The sequence below is a fragment of the Micromys minutus genome, assembly GCF_963924665.1.
Source record: "Micromys minutus genome assembly, chromosome: 8".
Classification (NCBI taxonomy): domain Eukaryota; kingdom Metazoa; phylum Chordata; class Mammalia; order Rodentia; family Muridae; genus Micromys; species Micromys minutus.
This window is the reverse complement of record NC_137977.1, coordinates 30,616,498-30,635,475: the sequence shown is the minus strand read 5'-3', so window position 1 is coordinate 30,635,475 and position 18,978 is coordinate 30,616,498. Positions and strand designations below refer to the sequence as shown.

The following is an 18,978-nucleotide window of genomic DNA, read 5'->3' as shown; positions in this document are numbered from 1 at the left end:
AGTAGATGTGAAGATTGGTCTCCATGAGGTTCCCCTAACAAATGGAGTTCAGGCTGATTCTGACTCTGTTACCTCATTTTAGATCTATTTTCCATTGCTGGGCTGCCTTGTCAGGCCTTAGTGGAGGAGGATGTGCCTAGTACTAGTGACACTTGATTACCATAGCTGGTTGGTACCCACTGACTGACTTTCTCCCTTCCCAAAGGAGAAAGCAAAGGAAAAGGGAGAGGGAGATTTGAGGGAAGGAATTAGAAGAGAGGTGAAAGGGGATTACTTCAATTGGGTTGTAAAGTAAATTAATTAATTAATTAAGGGGGAAAGAAAGAAAATTGTGTCCACTCCCACCCACAACTCAACCAGAAGCCAACAGTTGTGGAGAGTTACATTTCAACATCCTTGTAATTTACAGAGTTCTCTTCAGTGGCCTTTTGTGTAGGGCATTACTTCTTTAAGGTGTGACATGGTAGAGATAAAGATTGTCACAGAAACCTCTGTGTCTCTCTTTCTCAACCATGAGTCTGAAGTCATTGATACCACCGCAACAAAGCAACTTTGGGTAGCATTTGTTACATGGCATCACACTGATAATGCTACAGATAAGTAATATGGAGACTTCATCTCTTCCAGAACATACTAAGAAGTGCCGAGTATTTTGTCCATTTTCAATTGATTTCTGACCTCAATACTTGAGTGGAAACATTGTAGAACTCAAAAAATTCCCCTTAGGAAAAACCCCTCTTCCAACATACTGTGTCAGGTACATATGTTTACTTCATAAATGCCTAGTTTACTTCCTTCAGATCATTTGACTACCACTGAAGGACTTGGCACTGATTGGGCAGTTCTGGGTCTGGTAAATGAGGTAGTAATTTGCTTAGTTTTTAAATTTCTCCTTTCATATTGAAGAGTGTAATAGTTTACCTAAGTTGATTAATTAGACGTGCTTTTATTACATGAAACAAAGCATTGGTATTGCTGATATAGCTTTATTGATATTTTGCTTTATGCATTATAACTGGTGGGAAACACATTGCCATGGAAACATTGCAATAGGGAATACATGTCTCAGTGTAAAAAGCAAGCTAAAGGCACACCCAGCATTGTGATCTTTGAGATATTAGCATTTCCCTTCATGTTTGAAACCAAGTTTTCCAAAACTTCTTTCTCTGAAAGAAAAGAGGTGTTCAGTCATGAAATGCAATAGAAATGGATTCATTCTAGACTAAGTCAAGTAAGCAAAGATTGGTTTTCTAGGTTTCAGATTAGGTGATAATAATATTACTTAACTTGATATAAATTAACTTTAATAGACTAGTAGACTGTCAATAAACTATTCAAGGATTCCTACTCTGCTGGACCCAACCAGGAACACCATGCTGTTGGCAGTGTTCATTTGCTTACGTCGCTATTTGGCAGAATTCACAGCGGTTTTGGTAAGTTTTTCCATCAGTGCCGCACACTGGCTTGTGGATCTTTGGGCATGATTTTCCATCTGTGCCCAGTGTCTTCTCATAGTTGCTGCAAAAAGCCTGTAAATTGAATAAAGTACTTTTAGTTTATTTTCTATGGAATAGAAAATAGTGTCACAGGCCAAAAAAAAAAAAAAAAAAAAAAGGAAAAAGAAGAAAATGGAAAACCATTATGCTTAATCTTTACACACCAAGAAAACTTTGACTATTTTCAGATTACATCTTATTTCACATGTACTTTATGCTCATTGTAACTAGTAAGATTTTAATGCACACTACCAAACCTTTAAAAAAATCAAGTACTGACAAAAAATGTATTCATATACTTTTATGCAAAATGCTTAAAATCTGTACATTTATCTTTTTTTAAAATAAAGTTGTTCAATTTTTAAAAAATAGAAAATAGTGTCACATTCTTCAAAATTTCTTCAAGAACATTCATTTTTAATTATGCAAAAATACATAAAAGAAGAAACACCTAAAATTGCAGCACACTGCTATTGTGCTTGTGCACAATAAAAAAGTGAGCATGCATTGCACTTTTCTTCTTTTTTCTTTACATTTCTGCATTAGTGAGTACATCTTTTTAGCAGTATGTTCTGCTACTACACATGTGACTCAGTTCACTTTACTGAATCACTATTATACACTTCAATTTTTTTACATTCAATTCAGGTAAATATTCAGTAACCAGTAATGCATTTATTGTTTTAGTGTTACATGGGAGCTCTGGATGTCAAATGCTTGGTGGTATATGCATCAGAAATAATTATCTCCTAGGACAAGAGAGGAGTATCCACAGGAGTATGTGCAGAGAGTACTTAGATAGATCAACAGGGACTTTGCCTACTGGTTTGACTAAGATAGATGATGTTTGTGACGATATCCTCATTATCTCTATTTCTATCTATGTCTCTTATCTCCTTCTGTCTCTCTCTCTCTCCCCCCCTCTCTCTCTATATATATATAGATATATCTATCTATCTATCTATCTATCTATCTATCTATCTATCTATCTATATATATATATCTCAAAATTAGTGGCATACTCATATAGGTAAGTAAATATCCATGATTTTGAAACCAGCCTGGTCTACATAGAGAGTTACATAGTAGCTAGAAATTCATAGTGAGACCTTACCTTAAAACTTACCTTAATTTGAAAAAAAAAATGCTATTTACCCTGCATCCCCATGACATTGTACTATCAAAGGGGCTTGAGCTGGGCATATTCTCATTCTGAAGAACTGTGACAATTGTCTCTCTCAAGAAAGTCGAAGTGACATCCAGGATTTTTTTTATTGTTTACAAAAGCACATCTGTAGTAATGATGCCATCTTACAACCTTCTCAGATTGCTCACTATGGGAGCTCAGAAGGTATTTGTGGAATGGCCACAGGGCTTTGGTTGGTAAGGGAACTACTGTGGTGTGGCTTGGTGGCACAGAAATGGCTTGTGAAAAATGAGAGCTACATACCTGAAAGCCTCCTTGGCTCACAGCATCTGCAATGAAAGAATAGATGTGATAAATCACATGTCAGAATTATAGTCCTTTCAAGTTGCAGCTACAATGCAACTACAATGGTCTTCTGCTGTGTCTGTTATGTTTTGTGGAGGAGAGCTATATGGAGACACACAGTTTGCTAACCTTATGGGATGCTGACAGGCAAGCTGTATTATCCATGCTGGGACAACATTGCTTTCACTGTTTGCAGACAACATTGTTCTCATTATATTTGCCTTTTGTGTACTTTTACGCAATCATATTTTCCTGTTTATGAGTTACCTCATAGCAAGCCTTTGACTATAAAATTTAGAGCTGTTAGTTGTTGAAGAAGTATATATTTAGTAGAAGGAAATATAAAATCTTTGATTTAAAAGCTTTTGATAAAAGAATAGTGGTATAACAAAAATACAAACGCATTATAAATAATTTCAATATGAATCAATGTAATTCATCACATTCCATTAAACATATGCCCCTTCGACATTGGGAATTATATGTCTAAATACTGTGCTAAATCTTAAGTATATCAATATAACCCCCATTTTAAAACAATAAAAGGCTGTTTACGATTGTGCATGTTTATAATTCCAGAACATAAGTGTAAGGCAGATAGATCACTGTAAACTCATTGGGAATAGTGGCCTACCTTTCAATTTCCAGGTTAGGAATGCCTGCATATTTAGACCATATCTTAAGAAAACAACACACAACAAACCCAAATAAAAAGAGCAACAAAAGGCTCCAAACAAAACCAAACAAAATAAAACAAACAACAATAATAGCACAATCAATTAATTAACAAGCTAAAGAAATTAATTATCTGGAAAAGTATTTGGCTAAGTGTTAGTACTTATAAATACAGAGTTAAAAACAGTCTAGACTTGATAGACTCTAACACTTAGGCAGTATGTTTTGTTGAAGGAAGCATCAGTGCACAACTTTACTGTGAACCTTTAACATCAATCCAAATATCAGGTGGAGCTATGGGGTGACTTGTTCAATATGAACAAGGGGGCAGAAGAATAAGCACTGGAGACAGGTCTTGGAGTGTATGGCCTGGGTTCCTTCTACTCCCCTACATCATCACAATCATTTGTATTTCCCTCTTCCTACCTTTTCCATGTCTCTTTTGCTTCCTCAATTACCTCTTTGCTTTGTTTACTTAGAAGCTTATATGACTCATAGTTTTATGCACAACTCTAAAGAATTTATGTCACAATTCTGACAGTTGAAGTTCAAAAACCAGATACACTGAACCTATTAGAAAAGAAAGTAAAAAAGAGCCTCGAACAAATGGGCACAGGGGGAAATTTCTTGAAAAGAAACCTAAGATTCCATCTAACAGCAATCAGAATGGCTAAGATCAAAAACTCAGATGACAGCAGATGCTGCCAAGGATGTGTAGAAAGAGGAACACTCCTTCATTGTTGGTGGGATTGCAAACTGCCACAACCACTCTGGAAATGAGTCTGGTGGTTCCTCAGAAAATTGAACATAGTACTACCACTCCTAGGCATATACCCAAAAGATACTCCAACATCTCACAAAGACTTATGCTCCACTATGTTCATAGTAGGCTTGTTTATAATAGCCAGAAGCTGGAAAGAACCCAAATGTCCTTCAATAGAGGAATGGATACAGAAAGTGTACATATACATAATGGAGTACTACTCAGCTATTAAAAACAGTGACTTCTTGAAACACTTAGGCAAATGGAACTAGACAATATCATCCTGAGTGTGTTAACCCAGTCACAAAAGAAAACACATGGTATGAACTCACTGATAAGTAGATATTAGTTCAAAGGCCTGGAAAACTAAAGATATGATTCCCAGACCACATGAATCTCATGAAGATGGAAGACCAAAATGTGGATGCTTCAATCTTTCTTAGAAAGCTAAGCAAAAGTCTCAAGGGACATAGAGAGTGGGAGAGACTTGGGAGGAAGAGAGGAGGGGAGGAGATAAAGAAGATTAAATTCGATCTACTTTACCAGCAATATTGTTAATTTATGGAAGGTTGGAGAACCAAATCTATTAAAGCTCTTGTTTCTAGAATTGGAGGAAATCCAAAAAAAAAACACATGTTATATGTGTTAAATAATTCATACTTTAAAACAGTTTTTAAAACATTTGCTGTGATTCCATCAACCCAGGTGCTGGGGAGGATAATTATTAGCTGGAAGGAAGCTTAAGCTGCAGCGAAAATTAGAGACCAGTCTGGGTTTAGTAGTGAGACTTTTTCTGAACAAATAAATCAACCCTAAAGAAATTAATGGATTATAGACATTAAACATCACTTTATTACACACACACACACACACACACACATACACACACACACAAATTCCCAAGTCTTACTGGATACCCAAATAAAAAATTGTTTAGAGTTCAAATAAAAGAATTTTTGAAAGAAGATGTTTTAGGAGATTTTCTCATTTCTATAACAAAGTTGTCCTGAAGACAGAAGCATAATTCTCACTGTGTGCCTCCTGTGGTGGCCCACAGACAGAAATGCAAATGGCCTACAATTCCTGTATTAGACAATGGAGGCTCATGAGATCTAAACCAGTCTCCTCATCCTATATAATGCGAAGCTGATTTTGGAACTGAATAAAACGCTTTAAGCTGAGCACTGTAGTGGAAATTAAAACAGCTCATCTGTATACTAAAATTTAAGGGAAGTGAAAAGGGTGGGCATAGCATACATCATTGTTTTCATGGTCATAAAAAGCAGCAGCATAACCCAGATGCTGACCTTAGCCACCCTGGTCTAGATGTTTACTGCTTAGATTTTCACTCACCTACAGAAAAGAACAAACAGGCCAGGCTGATCAAAAGGAGAAGGGCACCTGCTGTCTTCATGTTGCTGAGAACCTTGAAGTCTGAGAAGCCAGAAACGTTAAGTGTGTTCAATAGAAGGGTGATGTTCTCTGGCCTGTATTTATAAGTGGATCTATATGTCTGAATCCTAGCACCTAAACATTTGTCCCACGGCTACAATCTCCACCCTTATTATGCAATTGATTTCTCTAAAGAATAGACGCTACACCCTAAAGAAACTCATTTCAGGCCCTTTCCAGTCAAGAACAATCGTAGAAAAAATATGTTTAGATATAATGAGGTGTGTTTTAAACAGCACACCCCAAATTTTTCCTGTGCACCAGACAGTGATAATTGCAATCAAATTCTTACATATATATAATTTATATACTTTGAACTTGTTTGTAACAGAGCCTTCGGGCTACAAAGCTAATAACTGTAACCTGGAATATAGTCTGCATAATTTGTGCATAATATTAATAGGGCTTGCCATCATAACTATGAGGAAATGAAAGATGTTGATGTAAGATATTTTGAGGTCAAGAATCAAATAGGAGCAGAGCCTGAGTGATCATAGAGGCAAAAATGATAGAAATGGAGGAGGATAGTATTTACAAGACTATTTTTTTCAGCTCCTAGATTTGACTAAGTGCCTAAATGATAGCTGCTTTTTAATATTTTTAATTAAATAAATGTTTAATGAGTCAGTTTTAGGCATTAATCACACATGACAGCCATAGCTGTCTTTCCTCTTTCTCAAACACTCTACACAGTACTTGTTTTCGCTTCATTACTTTCATTTTCTACAAGAAATAGTTCTTGATTAGAAAATGTAAATGCAGAGAACAACCAACAAAAAAAAAAAAAAAAAAAAAAAAAAAAAAAAAGAAACTTGAATAGCTCATTCTGTTCTTTGTATTTTTTAAAACAATATAATGAAGTGTTACTGACATGATCACCAAATCATGATCTACACAAGGACAACAATGGTAAACATGCATAGGTGGGTAGGGCGAACCACCAACAGGCCTTAGCTCTACACAAAGAGGAAGAGGCCACTAAGGAATGCTGAGAACATAACAAATCACCTTCACCAGTGGAGAACACATCAATTAGTTGTGCAATAGAAGTTGGTCAGCCTTGCAAACAAATAAACACAAGTAATATGATACATATTATGCAGGTTGAATTTAGGAATATTATACATAAATGTGCATAAATGTATGAAGTAACAATTCATAAAAAAAGAGGACAATAATTTGAAAGAGAGCAACTAGGGCAATGAAAGGGCTTTGAGGGAGGGAAGGAAAGGAAGAAATAACAATTTTAGTATAATATTAAAAATAAAATAAAAAAGAAACACATTTAGGTATTGCCTGTATAGGAAAGAGCTACCTGACTAATCACAGTGCTCTTAGCTTAGACTGATATATTTTGTCATATTCAAAAGACTGTTAAAGGTCTAAAATGAACATTTATTAAAATTTTCATTATATATTTACAAACAACTAAAATACATTATACAAAGCATATACAAGGTCAGAGTCATAAAAGCTAGGGTGTAACCAATTAGATTGTTAACTTTCTTGAGTCTGCCTATGTAAATTCTGACATAGAATACATGACTTGACAGTAGAAAATGAAAAGAAATCATTTAAGTCTTCCAAAGTAAGAATTAGGCACTAACAATTTCAAGTATTAAATGCTGCAAATTAAATAACACAAAGACGTATTTATAGAACCTACATCCTCCAGTTTTTCTGAAACCTTTGAACTTGAACTCTGTGTATTTGAGGAGATTGTATTCTGGAAATTTATAAATGAGAAAAAGAAGTTCCTATGTAACAAACCAATTAAAGCTATATATGGATTGGTAGGAGAATACTGCAGAGGGCACTCATTTTAAGTGATATGTGTGAGATTAGGGAAGAAAAGAATAATGACTAGATTCTTTAAGGACTTGGTCTTGGGAGGTATTGGTCTCAAGAATCAGATGAATACTCAGGATTCTGATAGCAGGAAAAAATATGAGAAAATAACAAAAATATTGTGTAATTTTGTAGATAATATTTGTTCCTGGGGCTTTGTACAGAGGGACAAGTGGATACTGGTCAAATGTTTCTTTACCAAAATCTATCACAGTTAAGACACAGTCTTGGAAATGAGAATAATTAAGGGTTAAATTTAAATGTGGAGAGAGAACTGAATAAATGGTGTTATTGAATATTTTGTTTCTTTTTGTCCCAGGAGTTCATTAAATTTGCTGTTAAATTTATTTTTTTTCATTGAAAGTATATTTTATATTTTGAATCTACTTTCCTTGTAAACCATTAATGTTTCATTTTTCTTATACCTTATCAAATATACAAGATAATTGACTTAATAATCTTGTTTATATGAGCCTCTTATGCTACATTTATAGTAAGTGATAGTTGCCAGATAAGAATGTATTTTTTTCCTTTTTCTTGGAAGGTAGAAATTATAAATTTTATTTTGATAGAAATTTGATGTTTTTGCTTTTGTATAAATAATTTTCATTTCTTTAGTCAATTTACTTAAAAGTAGTTTTTTATTTTTAGAGATCTCCTTTAAAACTTTCTTAGATGCATACAAAGTAACCTTTGATCCAAAGCCAATGTTGTGGTATCATAGAGAATATGGGTATTAAGTTCTAGTCTAGATGTCATTATTTTCATAATTATTATTATTATCATTATTATTGTCAGCAGGTGTTTGCTGCATGTGTGTGTTCATGTAAGGTCAGGGAATATCTCTGAAGAGTCAAATCTTCCTTTTTACCATTATGTGCACTTGGTGATAGAACGCCAGTCACCAGGCTGGGGTGGATAGTGCATGAACCAGCTAATCTCTCAAACATGCCCTATTACTAAACTTTTTGGAAATATACACTATTGTGAGAAAAAATGCTTCTCTTTTAAGTGTACATCATTTTAAAGAATGTTTTTTTTTTCAGAATAGGTAAAATGTATTAAAACATTTTGAAAACAATGTAAAGAAGTTGTAAAGGCATAGATTTATACAAATGTATGTAAATATTATTTTACACAATCTACTTACTCTCTCTGAAATACATCACAATTTGACTATTTCCTTTGAGGTTATATTTTCATAACTGTGGACATATAATAAATTTAGTTACTAATAATAATTTAAATAATAATAAATTTGTGTGGCCATAAATAACCTGAAACTTAAATTACAGAAAGATCCATCAAAGAAACAATTACAGACAAGTACTTCTGTTTTAGACTTTTTTAGTATATATAGTGATCAACATTTAACTGAGGATAGAAAGTGCTCCTTTGAAGACCTCCTCAGCCCTGCACTCTTCTCTGCAGACTATAGTTCACTTGTTCTCCCTCACAGAAACTATAAAGCACTATAAGGGGGGGGGGCTCTTACTTGGTGCTGTCACCTGGAAACTCTATGGGAAGTAAATCGGTTCACTTTAGATTATGGTATGAAAGGCACACGCTATATATTTTGTCTGGTACACAAATATTTACCATCGGTATCTTTAATACTCCAGCCTTATTTTCTTAAACCATTGTTATTGCTTACAAAAAGCTTTTATATTTTATGTAAATCTGACTTGAGAATATAATTCAGTAGTAGACTATGGGTTAAGATGGCAAGAGATTCTAGATTTGATTCTAGTATTTAAAATAAAATATAATGAGATGAAAACATTATTTTAGTCTTTGTACTTATTTAAGTTGTGGAATTATACATCGAGACAGAGTTTTGTTAGATCTAAACTCTGCTCAAGTTTGCCATTCCATTACTTCTCATGGACTAGAATTATCAAAGAAACAGTTAAGTTAGAAGTAAGATTAATCTATTTTGCATGTAGAAAATACACATGTCTGACCATGAATAGATTCATCTAACCACGTATAAACCCTCTTTGTTTGTCTTTCTTTCTCAGATATACATATTTATATGATAATCATCACATAAATGTGTAAGTGTGTGATTTAGAGAAAAGATTTGTTTCTTGCTCTTTTTTTTAATTGAATAACATTATTTTAAAAAACAAAGATAAATATACAGATTTTAAAAGCATTTTTGCCTAAAAATGTATGTATACATTTTTGTCAGTACTTGATTTTTTTTGACTTTTTCCATATTTATTTTTTTTATTTTTTTAAAAAACAACTTTATTTTACAAAACGAAGATAAATGTACAGATTTTAAACATTTTTTGCTTAAAATTATACATTTTTGTCAGTACTTTTTTCAGATTTTAACATAATTTTTACATAAAACTATATGAATATATTTTTTAGTCAGTACTTGATTTTTTTTCAAGGTTTGATAGTGTGCCTTGAAAACTTAATAGTTACAATGAGCTAAGGTATATGTAAAACAAAATGTAACATGGAAATAGTTAAAGTTTTCTTGTTTTGTAAATATTCTTGTTTCGTTTTGTATTGTTTTCTTTACTTCTTGGACTTCATACAGTCTGTGAGTTGTTTCTGGGGTAGTGCAAGCCTCTGGGGTTAGCATCCCATAGTATGCCTTAAAATCTTACTAGTTACAATGAGCATAAAGTATACATTAAACAAGATGTAACCTGGAAATAGTCAAAGTTTTCTTGGTGTGTAAAGATTAACCATAATGATTTTTTTTGGCCTTTGTTTTTCTTGAACCTCATATAGTCTGTGTGTTGTTTCTGGGGTGTTCAGAGATTTCTGGTGTTAGTATCCAATTACCAGTGACTGCATATTTTGTCTGTTCTTTTGTGACTGGGTTACCACACTCAGGATGATATTCTCTAGATGGATCCATTTTCTTAAGAATTTCATAAAGTCATTGTTTCTGATAGCTGAGTAGTATTCCATTGTGTAAATAAACCACAATTTTTGTATCCATTCATCTACTGAAAGAAATCTAGGTTCTTTCAAGCTTCTTGTTATTATAAATAGGGCTGCTATGAACATGGTGGTGCATGTGTCTTTGTTGTATGTTGGAGCCTCTCTGGGGTATATGCCCAGAAGTGGAATAACTGGGTCTTCAGGTAGTACTATGTCCAATTTTTCTGAGGAATCACCAGACTGATTTCTAGAGTGGTTGTACCAGTTTACAACCCCACCAACAGAGGAGAAGTGTTCCTCTTTCTCCGAATTCTTGCCAAAATCTGCTGTTATCTGAATTTTTGATCTTAGCCATTCTGACTGGTGTGAGGTGGAATCTCAGGGTTGTTTTGATTTGCATTTCCCTGATGGCTAGTGATGTTGAGCACTTCCTTAGATGCTTCTCTGACATTGGATATTCCTCGATTGAGAACTTTTTGTTTAGCTCTGTACTCCATTTTTAATAGGGTTGTTTGATTCTGTGGTGTCTACCTTCTTGAGTTCTTTGTATACCTTGGATATTAGGCCTCTATCAGATGTGGGGTTGGTAAAGATATTGTTCTAATCTGTTGACTGCCGTTTTGTTTCCTTGACAGTGTCCTTTGTCTTACAGAAACTGCAATCTCATTAAGTCCCATTTATCCATATTTGACCTTAGAGCACGAGCCATTGGTGTTCTGTTCAGGAAATTTTCTCTTTTGTTTATGTGTTCTAAGTTTTTCCCTACTTTCTTTTTTAATAGTTTCAATTGTTCTTAAATTCTTATAACAATACAGTTAAAATATACTTCAGAAAAGATCTGTTAAATATAAGCAAGTAGACCAATTCAAGAGCTACTGTTTATGAAGTTTGAGCACGTTTCTGAAATTCTAGGCAAAAGGATAAAAGCAGCCTATAAAATTTGTATTCTCTGAAAGAGAAAAACGAAACTATTGTCCTGGTGTCTTGGTTTCTAATAATTCTAACAGAGAAGTACTGTAACTATATAACAAAATACAGGAAAACTTCTAAGAGAAACGTATTTGCTCACTTCTCTCATGTGACAGACACTAAAGGAAACTAATTGTTCCAGAAGTTCAGAAAGAGAAGGAGAGGAAGGAACAGACACAGAAGAAGAAGAATTGTAGCATTTTGCTTGGATTTATAAGAAATCATATTTAAACATTTCTCAGGTTCCAGAAGATAGAATAAATAGATGTGCTTGTTGTAAACCACTGTATTTGGTCAACAATGGTGTGCCAGTGCCGTTTGAGCAACTCTGATGAGTGCTTCTATGGTGGGCACAGGATGGAAGAGGCTGAGAATAATTTACAGAAGGCCAAATGTGAGAAGCCCCACATTTCCACTTAATGTTGTATTATTCCTAAAATGCCTTTAAAGGGTTTTATTAGTATCTAGATGATTAAAGCACAAATGTATAAATATAAAAGAAGAAGAAAATACTGGTTGTTAATTGTTTTCAATGCATGCTGGATCTACCTGAGTTAAATTCTAAGCTAATGTGTAGAATTAATACATAGTGGCAAAAATAAATTAAGCATTTGAATAAATAAAAAGCAAACATGATACTTAAGTAGACACATGTTCTGAGCATCAGGTGAGTACATCTTGGGACAGTGTCTCAAGTAGAAATGATCTCCTTTAGATCTATCATTCGAAGCCTGTTTTCATATAGTCCCATAAACTGTACTTTAGTGTATGTGTAGAAACTGTATCATTTGCATTTATTCATTTTTCTAAAACCAAATTAGTGATGTTTAATTCTTATTGTGTTAACATTACACTATATTGAGCATTATTAAATTCTGTTTTAACTCATTATTCTTGTTAGAATCCAAATAAAGACATCTTCTAACTCAAAACACAATTCTGTCATGGGACTCTAGAAAAAGTGCAATGGCAGACTGGCTACAGAAAATTTTGTATATTGATCCTTCCCTCTAGATGATTTTAACTTACTCAAGAGAAGAATATGTGGACTTCAATGAGAACAAGTGAACACTGCCTTTCATAGGTTTTTAAATTCTTTATTTAATGAAATTTTAACATTGTTCCATATTTTTCCCTTTTTTTTCAAACCTGCACATATACCTCTCCTGCTCACTTACAAATCCATAGTCTTTTAATTGATTTGATGTTGTTGCATACACACATGTTTTATTATTCTTGGCCATCTAGACCACACCGTACAGTCCCTCTTTGTAGTTTTGCAATGTGGTATTCTCATAAGGAACAGACTGTAATAGCTTCTGGCAAAGCAGGGAGGCACTTTGCTTACCACAGAGACAAAGTCTCTTTTCCCATTGAATGATTTTAAGAACAAAGACACTAGTGTTGAGAGGGAATCATCCCATACATAGTGAAGCATTGAAAGATTCTACAGTTTCATTCTTGTAAAAGAATAGAGAGCTTTCCACTAACTCCAAGAAATTAACCTATAATTAATTATGACGCCTATAGGAGAGGTTTAACGCTTCCTTATAGCTAGTAACAGGGTGTTTAATGATGTCTGCCTAAGTCTATAAAAATTTCAAAGCATTGCACATTCAAAAAGTTTATTGCAGAAAAATCATGTGGCTTTTATTGGATTAACAAAGTATTCTTTCATAATGACAATTTAAAGACAGGTGTGTGTAAGTCAAATTAATCACAGAAAAACTAAAACAATCTACATTGTTTCCACTCACAGGGCTCCTATGATTCAACACTTGTGTGGTCTCTGAATCTCACTGATCATTTTTTATCTGCAAACAGACATGGATTGTCCCTCCATCTTAAATGAAAACCAGCCTGGCTTTGGTGTGCTTCATGTTTTCATCTTACCCTCTCTGGGATTTTTAGTAAATTCTGCCTTGCTTGTGTCATTTGATACTAGTATGTCTGTCAAATTTGGTTTTCCCATGTGTGTTTAATATTTTCCTCAGGGGGTTTCTAATCTTTCTTTGCATGTGAATGTGTTCTCTCAGACGTTCTCTCTGCCATCCTAAGGCAGGAATTATAGGTAGGACATCCATGGCTTGAACTCAGCCCATAGCTGCTCCTCCTCATCTCTGATGCTACAGGATTTTTTGTTTTGTTTTGTTTTTTTGTTGTTGTAGTTGCTTTTTATGACAAAATTAAGCTATCTAACCTCAATGCTAACAAAAGAAGGGGGGAAAGTAAAAATTTTAAAGATATATAAAAAGAGAAATTAGCTCAATAATACAGAGCAAAAGCAGAACCCAAGTTATTCCTTTGAAGAAGTGAACAGATTGAAATTGGTAAAGATACTATTTAGATCAACTAAAAATTAAAAGAGAACGTCTACAATCAGAATTGAAAGTGGAAAATCCCTATTCTTTTACGGAAATAAAAATATAAGAGAATATAACTATACACTAACAAGTATATAAACTAAATAAAACATGTATTTCTAGAAATATATAATCTACCAAAATTGAGTTATAAAGACAGAGAGTCTTTTTTTTACAACTTTATTTTACAAAGCAAAGATAAAAGTACAGATTTTAAACATTTTTGCTTAAAATTATACAATTTTTTGTCAATATATTTTTTCAGATTTTAATATAATTTTTACATAAAACTATATGAATATATTTTTTTAGTCAGTACTTGATTTTTTTCAAGGTTTGATTGTATGCCTTGAAAACTTAATAGTTACAATGAGCTAAAGTACATGTAAAACAAAATATTACATGGAAATAGTTAAAGATTTCTTGTTTTGTAAATATTTTTTGTTTTGTTTTGTTTTCTTTATTTCTTGGACTTCATACAGTCTGTGAGTTGTTTCTGGGGGAGTGCAAGCCTCTAGGGTTATCATCCCACTATCAGTGACTGCATATTATGTCTGTTCTTTTGTGACTGGGTTATCTCACTCAGGATGATCTTCTCTAGATGCAGCCATTTTCTTAAGAATTTGGTTAAGTCATTGTTTATGGTGGATGAGTAGTATTCCATTGTGTATATGTACCACAATTTTTGTATCCATTCATCTTCTGGAGAACATCTGGGTTCCTTCCAGCTTCTGACTATTATAAATAGAGCCGCTATGAACATTGTGGTGCATATATCTTTGTTGTGTATTAAAGTGTCTCTGGGGTATATGCCCAGAAGTGGAATAGCCGGGTCTTCAGGTAGTATTATATCCAATTTTCTGAGGTATCGCCAGACTGATTTCCAGAGTGGTTGCATTAGCTTGCAACCCCACCAACAGTGGAGAAGTGTTCCTCTTTCTCCACAACCTCGCCAGCATCTGCTGTCCTCTGAGTTTTGGATTTTGGCCAATCTGACTGGTGTGAGGTGGAATCTCAGGGTTGTTTTGATTTGCATTTCCCTGATGGCTAAGGATGTCGATCATTTCCTGAGATGTTTCTCGGCCATTCGATGTTCCTCAACTGAAAACGTTTTGTTTAGCTCTGTACCCCATTTTTTAATAGGGTTATTTGATTCTCTGGGGTCTAGCTTTTTGAGTTCCTTGTATACCTTGGATATTAGGCCTCTATCTGATGTGGTGTTGGTAAAGATCTTTTCCCATTCTGTTGGTTGCCGTTTTGTTTTCTTGACGATGTCCTTTGCCTTACAGAAACTTTGCAATCTCATTAAGTCCCATTTGTTAATCTTTGACCTTAGAGCTTGAGCCACTGCTGTTTTGTTCAGGAAATTTTCTCCTGTGCCTATGTGTTCTAAGGTTTTCCCTACTTTCTCGTCTAATAGTTTCAGTGTATCTGATTTAATGTGGAGATCTTTGATCCACTTACACATGAGCTTTGTACAAGGAGATAAGAACGGGTCTATTTTCATTCTTTTGCATGCTGAGTGCCAGTTGGACCAGCACCATTTGTTGAATAGGCTGTCTTTTTTCCATTGAATGTTTACTGCACCTTTGTCAAAAATCAGGTGACCATATACATGAGGGCTCATTTCTGGATCTTCTTTTCTATTCCATTGATCCACTTGCCTATTTCTGTACCAGTACCATGCAGTTTTCAGCACAATTGCCTTGTAATATAGCTTGAGGTCAGTGATAGTGATTCCCGCAGATGTTTTTTTGTTGTTGAGGATGGATTTCGCTATTCTAGGTCTTTTGTTATTCCATATGAAGTTGCACATTGATCTTTCCAATTCCATGAAGAACTGGGTTGGAATTTTGATGGGGATTGCATTGAATCTGTAGATTGCTTTTGGTCGGATGGCCATTTTTAAGATTTTGATTTTTCCAATCCATGAGCATGGGAGATCTTTCCATTTTCTGAGATCCTCCTCAATTTCTTTCTTTAGAGTTTTGAAGTTCTTGTCATACAGGTCCTTCATTGCTTAGTTAGAGTCACACCAAGGTATTTTATAGTTTTTGTAATGATTGTGATGGGTACCTTTTCCCTAATTTTTTTCTCCACATGTTTGTCCTTTGAGTATAGGAAGGCTGCTGATTTGTTTGAGTTAATTTTGTATCCGGCCACTTTGCTGAACTTGTTTATCAGCTGTAGGAGTTCTCTGGTGGAATTTTTGTGGTCACTCAAGTACACTATCATGTCATCGGCAAAGAGTGATGTTTTTATCTCTTCCTTTCCGATTTGTATCCCCTTGATCTCCTTTTGCTGTCTAATTGCTCCAGCCAGGACTTCAAGTACTATGTTGTATAGGTAGGGAGAGAGTGGGCAGCCTTGTCTAGTCCCTGATTTTAGTGGGATTGCTTCAAGTTTCTCGCCATTAAGTTTGATGTTGGCTGTTGGTTTGCTGTATATTGCTTTTATTATGTTTAAATATGGGCCTTGGATTCCTGTTCTTTTTAAGACTTTTAACATGAAGAGGTGTTGGATTTTGTCGAATGCTTTCTCAGGGTCTAGTGAGATAACCATGTGATTTTGGTCTTTAAGTTTGTTTATATGGTGGATTACATTGATGGATTTCCTTATGTTAAACCATCCCTGCATCCCAGGGATGAAGCCTACTTGGTCATGATGAATGATGGTTTTGATGTGTTCTTGGATTCGGTTTGCAAGGATTTTGTTGAGTATTTTTGCATCAATGTTCATAAGTGAGATTGGTCTGAAGTTCTCTTTCCTTTTAGGGTCTTTGTGTGGCTTAGGTACGAGGGTTATTGTAGCCTCAAAAAATGAGTTGGGTAATATTCCATCTGATTCTATTTTTTGGAATAGTTTGGCGAATATTGGTTTTATATCCCCAATAAATGTCTGATAATTCTGCACTGAACCCGTCTGGACCTGGGCTTTTTTGGGTTGGGAGGCTTTTGATGACTTCTTCTATTTCTTTAGGTGTTATAGGGTTATTTAGATGGTTTACTTGGTCCTGGTTAAACATAGGGACCTTGTATCTGTCTAGGAATTCGTCCATTTCCTCCAGATTTTCCAATTTTGTGGAGTATAAGTTTTTGTAGTAGGATCTGATGATTTCTTGAATTTTCTTAGTTTCAGTTGTTATGTCACCACTTTCCTTTCTGATTTTGTTAATTTGGATACTCTCTCTTTGCCCTTTAGTTAGTCTGGCTAGGGGTTTATCAATCTTGTTGATTTTCTCAAAGAACCAACTCTTTGTTTTGTTGATTTTTTCAATGGATTTTTTTGTTTCTATTTGGTCTATTTCTGCCCTAATTTTGATTATTTCTTGCCGTCTACTCTTTTTGGGTATATCTGCTTCCTTTTGTTCTAGGGCTTTTAGCTGTGCTGTCAGGTTGCTGATGTGAGCTCTCTCCAGTTTCTTCTTGGAAGCACTTAGGGCTATGAGTTTTCCTCTCAATACTGCTTTCATTGCATCCCATAGGTTTGGGTATGTTGTGTTATCATTTTCCTTGAATTCTAGAAAGTCCTTAATTTCTTTCTTTATTTCTTCTCTGACCCTGCTATCCTTTAACAGAGCGTTCTTTAGTTTTCATGAGTATGTGGGCATTTTGTTGTCTTTGTTGTTGTTAAAGACCAGCCGTAGACCATGGTGATCTGAGAGGATGCATGGGAGTATTTCAATCTTCTTATATCGATGAAGGCTCGTTCTGTGTCCAATTATGTGGTCAATTTTCGAGAAGGTGCCATGGGGTGGTGAGAAGAAGGTGTATTCTTTTACTTTAGGATAGTATGTTCTGTATATACCTATTAATTCTAGTTGGTTCAAAGTCTCTGCTAGTTTTGCAGTGTCCTTGTTCAGTTTCTGTTTCCCTGATCTGTCCATTGGTGAGAGTGGGGTGTTAAAGTCTCCCACTATTATTGTGTGGGGTGAAATGTATTTTTTGAGCTTTAGTAGAGTTTCTTTTATGAATGTGGTTGATTTTTTATTTGGAGCATATATGTTAAGGATTGAGAGTTCCTCCTGACAGATTTCCCCGGTAATGAGTAAAAAGTGTCCTTCTTTATCTTTTTTGATAACTTTTGGTTGGAAATTTACTTTATTCGATATTAGAATTGCTACTCCAGCTTGCTTCTTGGAGCTGTTTTCTTGGAAGTTTTTTTCCCACCCTTTTACTCTGAGATAGTGTCTGTCTCTGTCTCTGAAATGAGTTTCCTGTATGCAGCAAAAGGCTGGATTTTGTTTATGTATCCTGTCTGATAGTCTATGTCTCTTTATTGGGGAGTTGAGACCATTTATGTTAATAGATATCAAGGAATAATTGTTTCTGTTTCCTGCCATTTTTGCTTTTTTGGGTTGAGTTGTGTCTGTGTTTTGTTCTTCTTTTAGTTTTCTTGTTTAGGAGTTTTCTTGTTTTTACTAGGCTGTATTTTCTCTCCTTGTATTGGGTTTTCCACCTATAATTCGTTGTAGTGCTGGGTTTGCGGTCAGATATTGTGTGAATTTTGATTTGTCTTGAAATATCTTTGTCTCTCCATCGATGGTGATTGATAGTTTTGCTGGGTATAGCAGCTTGGGCTGGCACTTGTGCTCTCTTAAGGAGTGCATGATGTCTGTCCAGGCTCTTCTAGCTTTCATAGTCTCTGTTGAGAAATCGGGTGTGAGTCTGATTGGTCTGCCTTTATATGTTACCTGACCTTTTTCTCTTACTGCTTTTAGTATTCTTTCTTTACTTTGGGCACTTGATGTTTTTACTATTATGTGTCGGGAGGTATTTCTTTTCTGGTCCAACCTATTTGGAGTTCTGAAGGCTTCTTTTATGCTCGTGGTCATCTCATTCTTGAGGGTAGGGAAGTTTTCTTCTATGATTTTGTTGAAGATATTTACTGTGCCTCTTAGTTGATACTCTTCTCCCTCTTCTATTCCTATTATCCTTAGGTTCGGTCTTCTCATTGTGTCTTGTATTTCCTGGACATTTTGGGTTAGGAGCTTTTTGTTTTTTGCATCTT

At 34.7% G+C, this 18,978-nt stretch overlaps 1 protein-coding gene across 1 annotated transcript; it reads right to left on the bottom strand.

The window, feature by feature from the left end:
* Nucleotides 1-1,117: 1,117 nt before the first annotated feature.
* On the bottom strand, nucleotides 1,118-5,840 carry LOC308423803 (serine protease inhibitor Kazal-type 12; the record flags this gene model as incomplete). The annotated part of the gene is made up of 4 exons (XM_080920569.1): nucleotides 1,118-1,166; nucleotides 1,402-1,529; nucleotides 2,947-2,972; nucleotides 5,780-5,840. The coding sequence occupies 4 exons, from the start codon at nucleotides 5,838-5,840 to the stop codon at nucleotides 1,118-1,120; spliced, it is 264 nt and encodes an 87-aa protein (XP_080776695.1).
* Nucleotides 5,841-18,978: the final 13,138 nt, after the last annotated feature.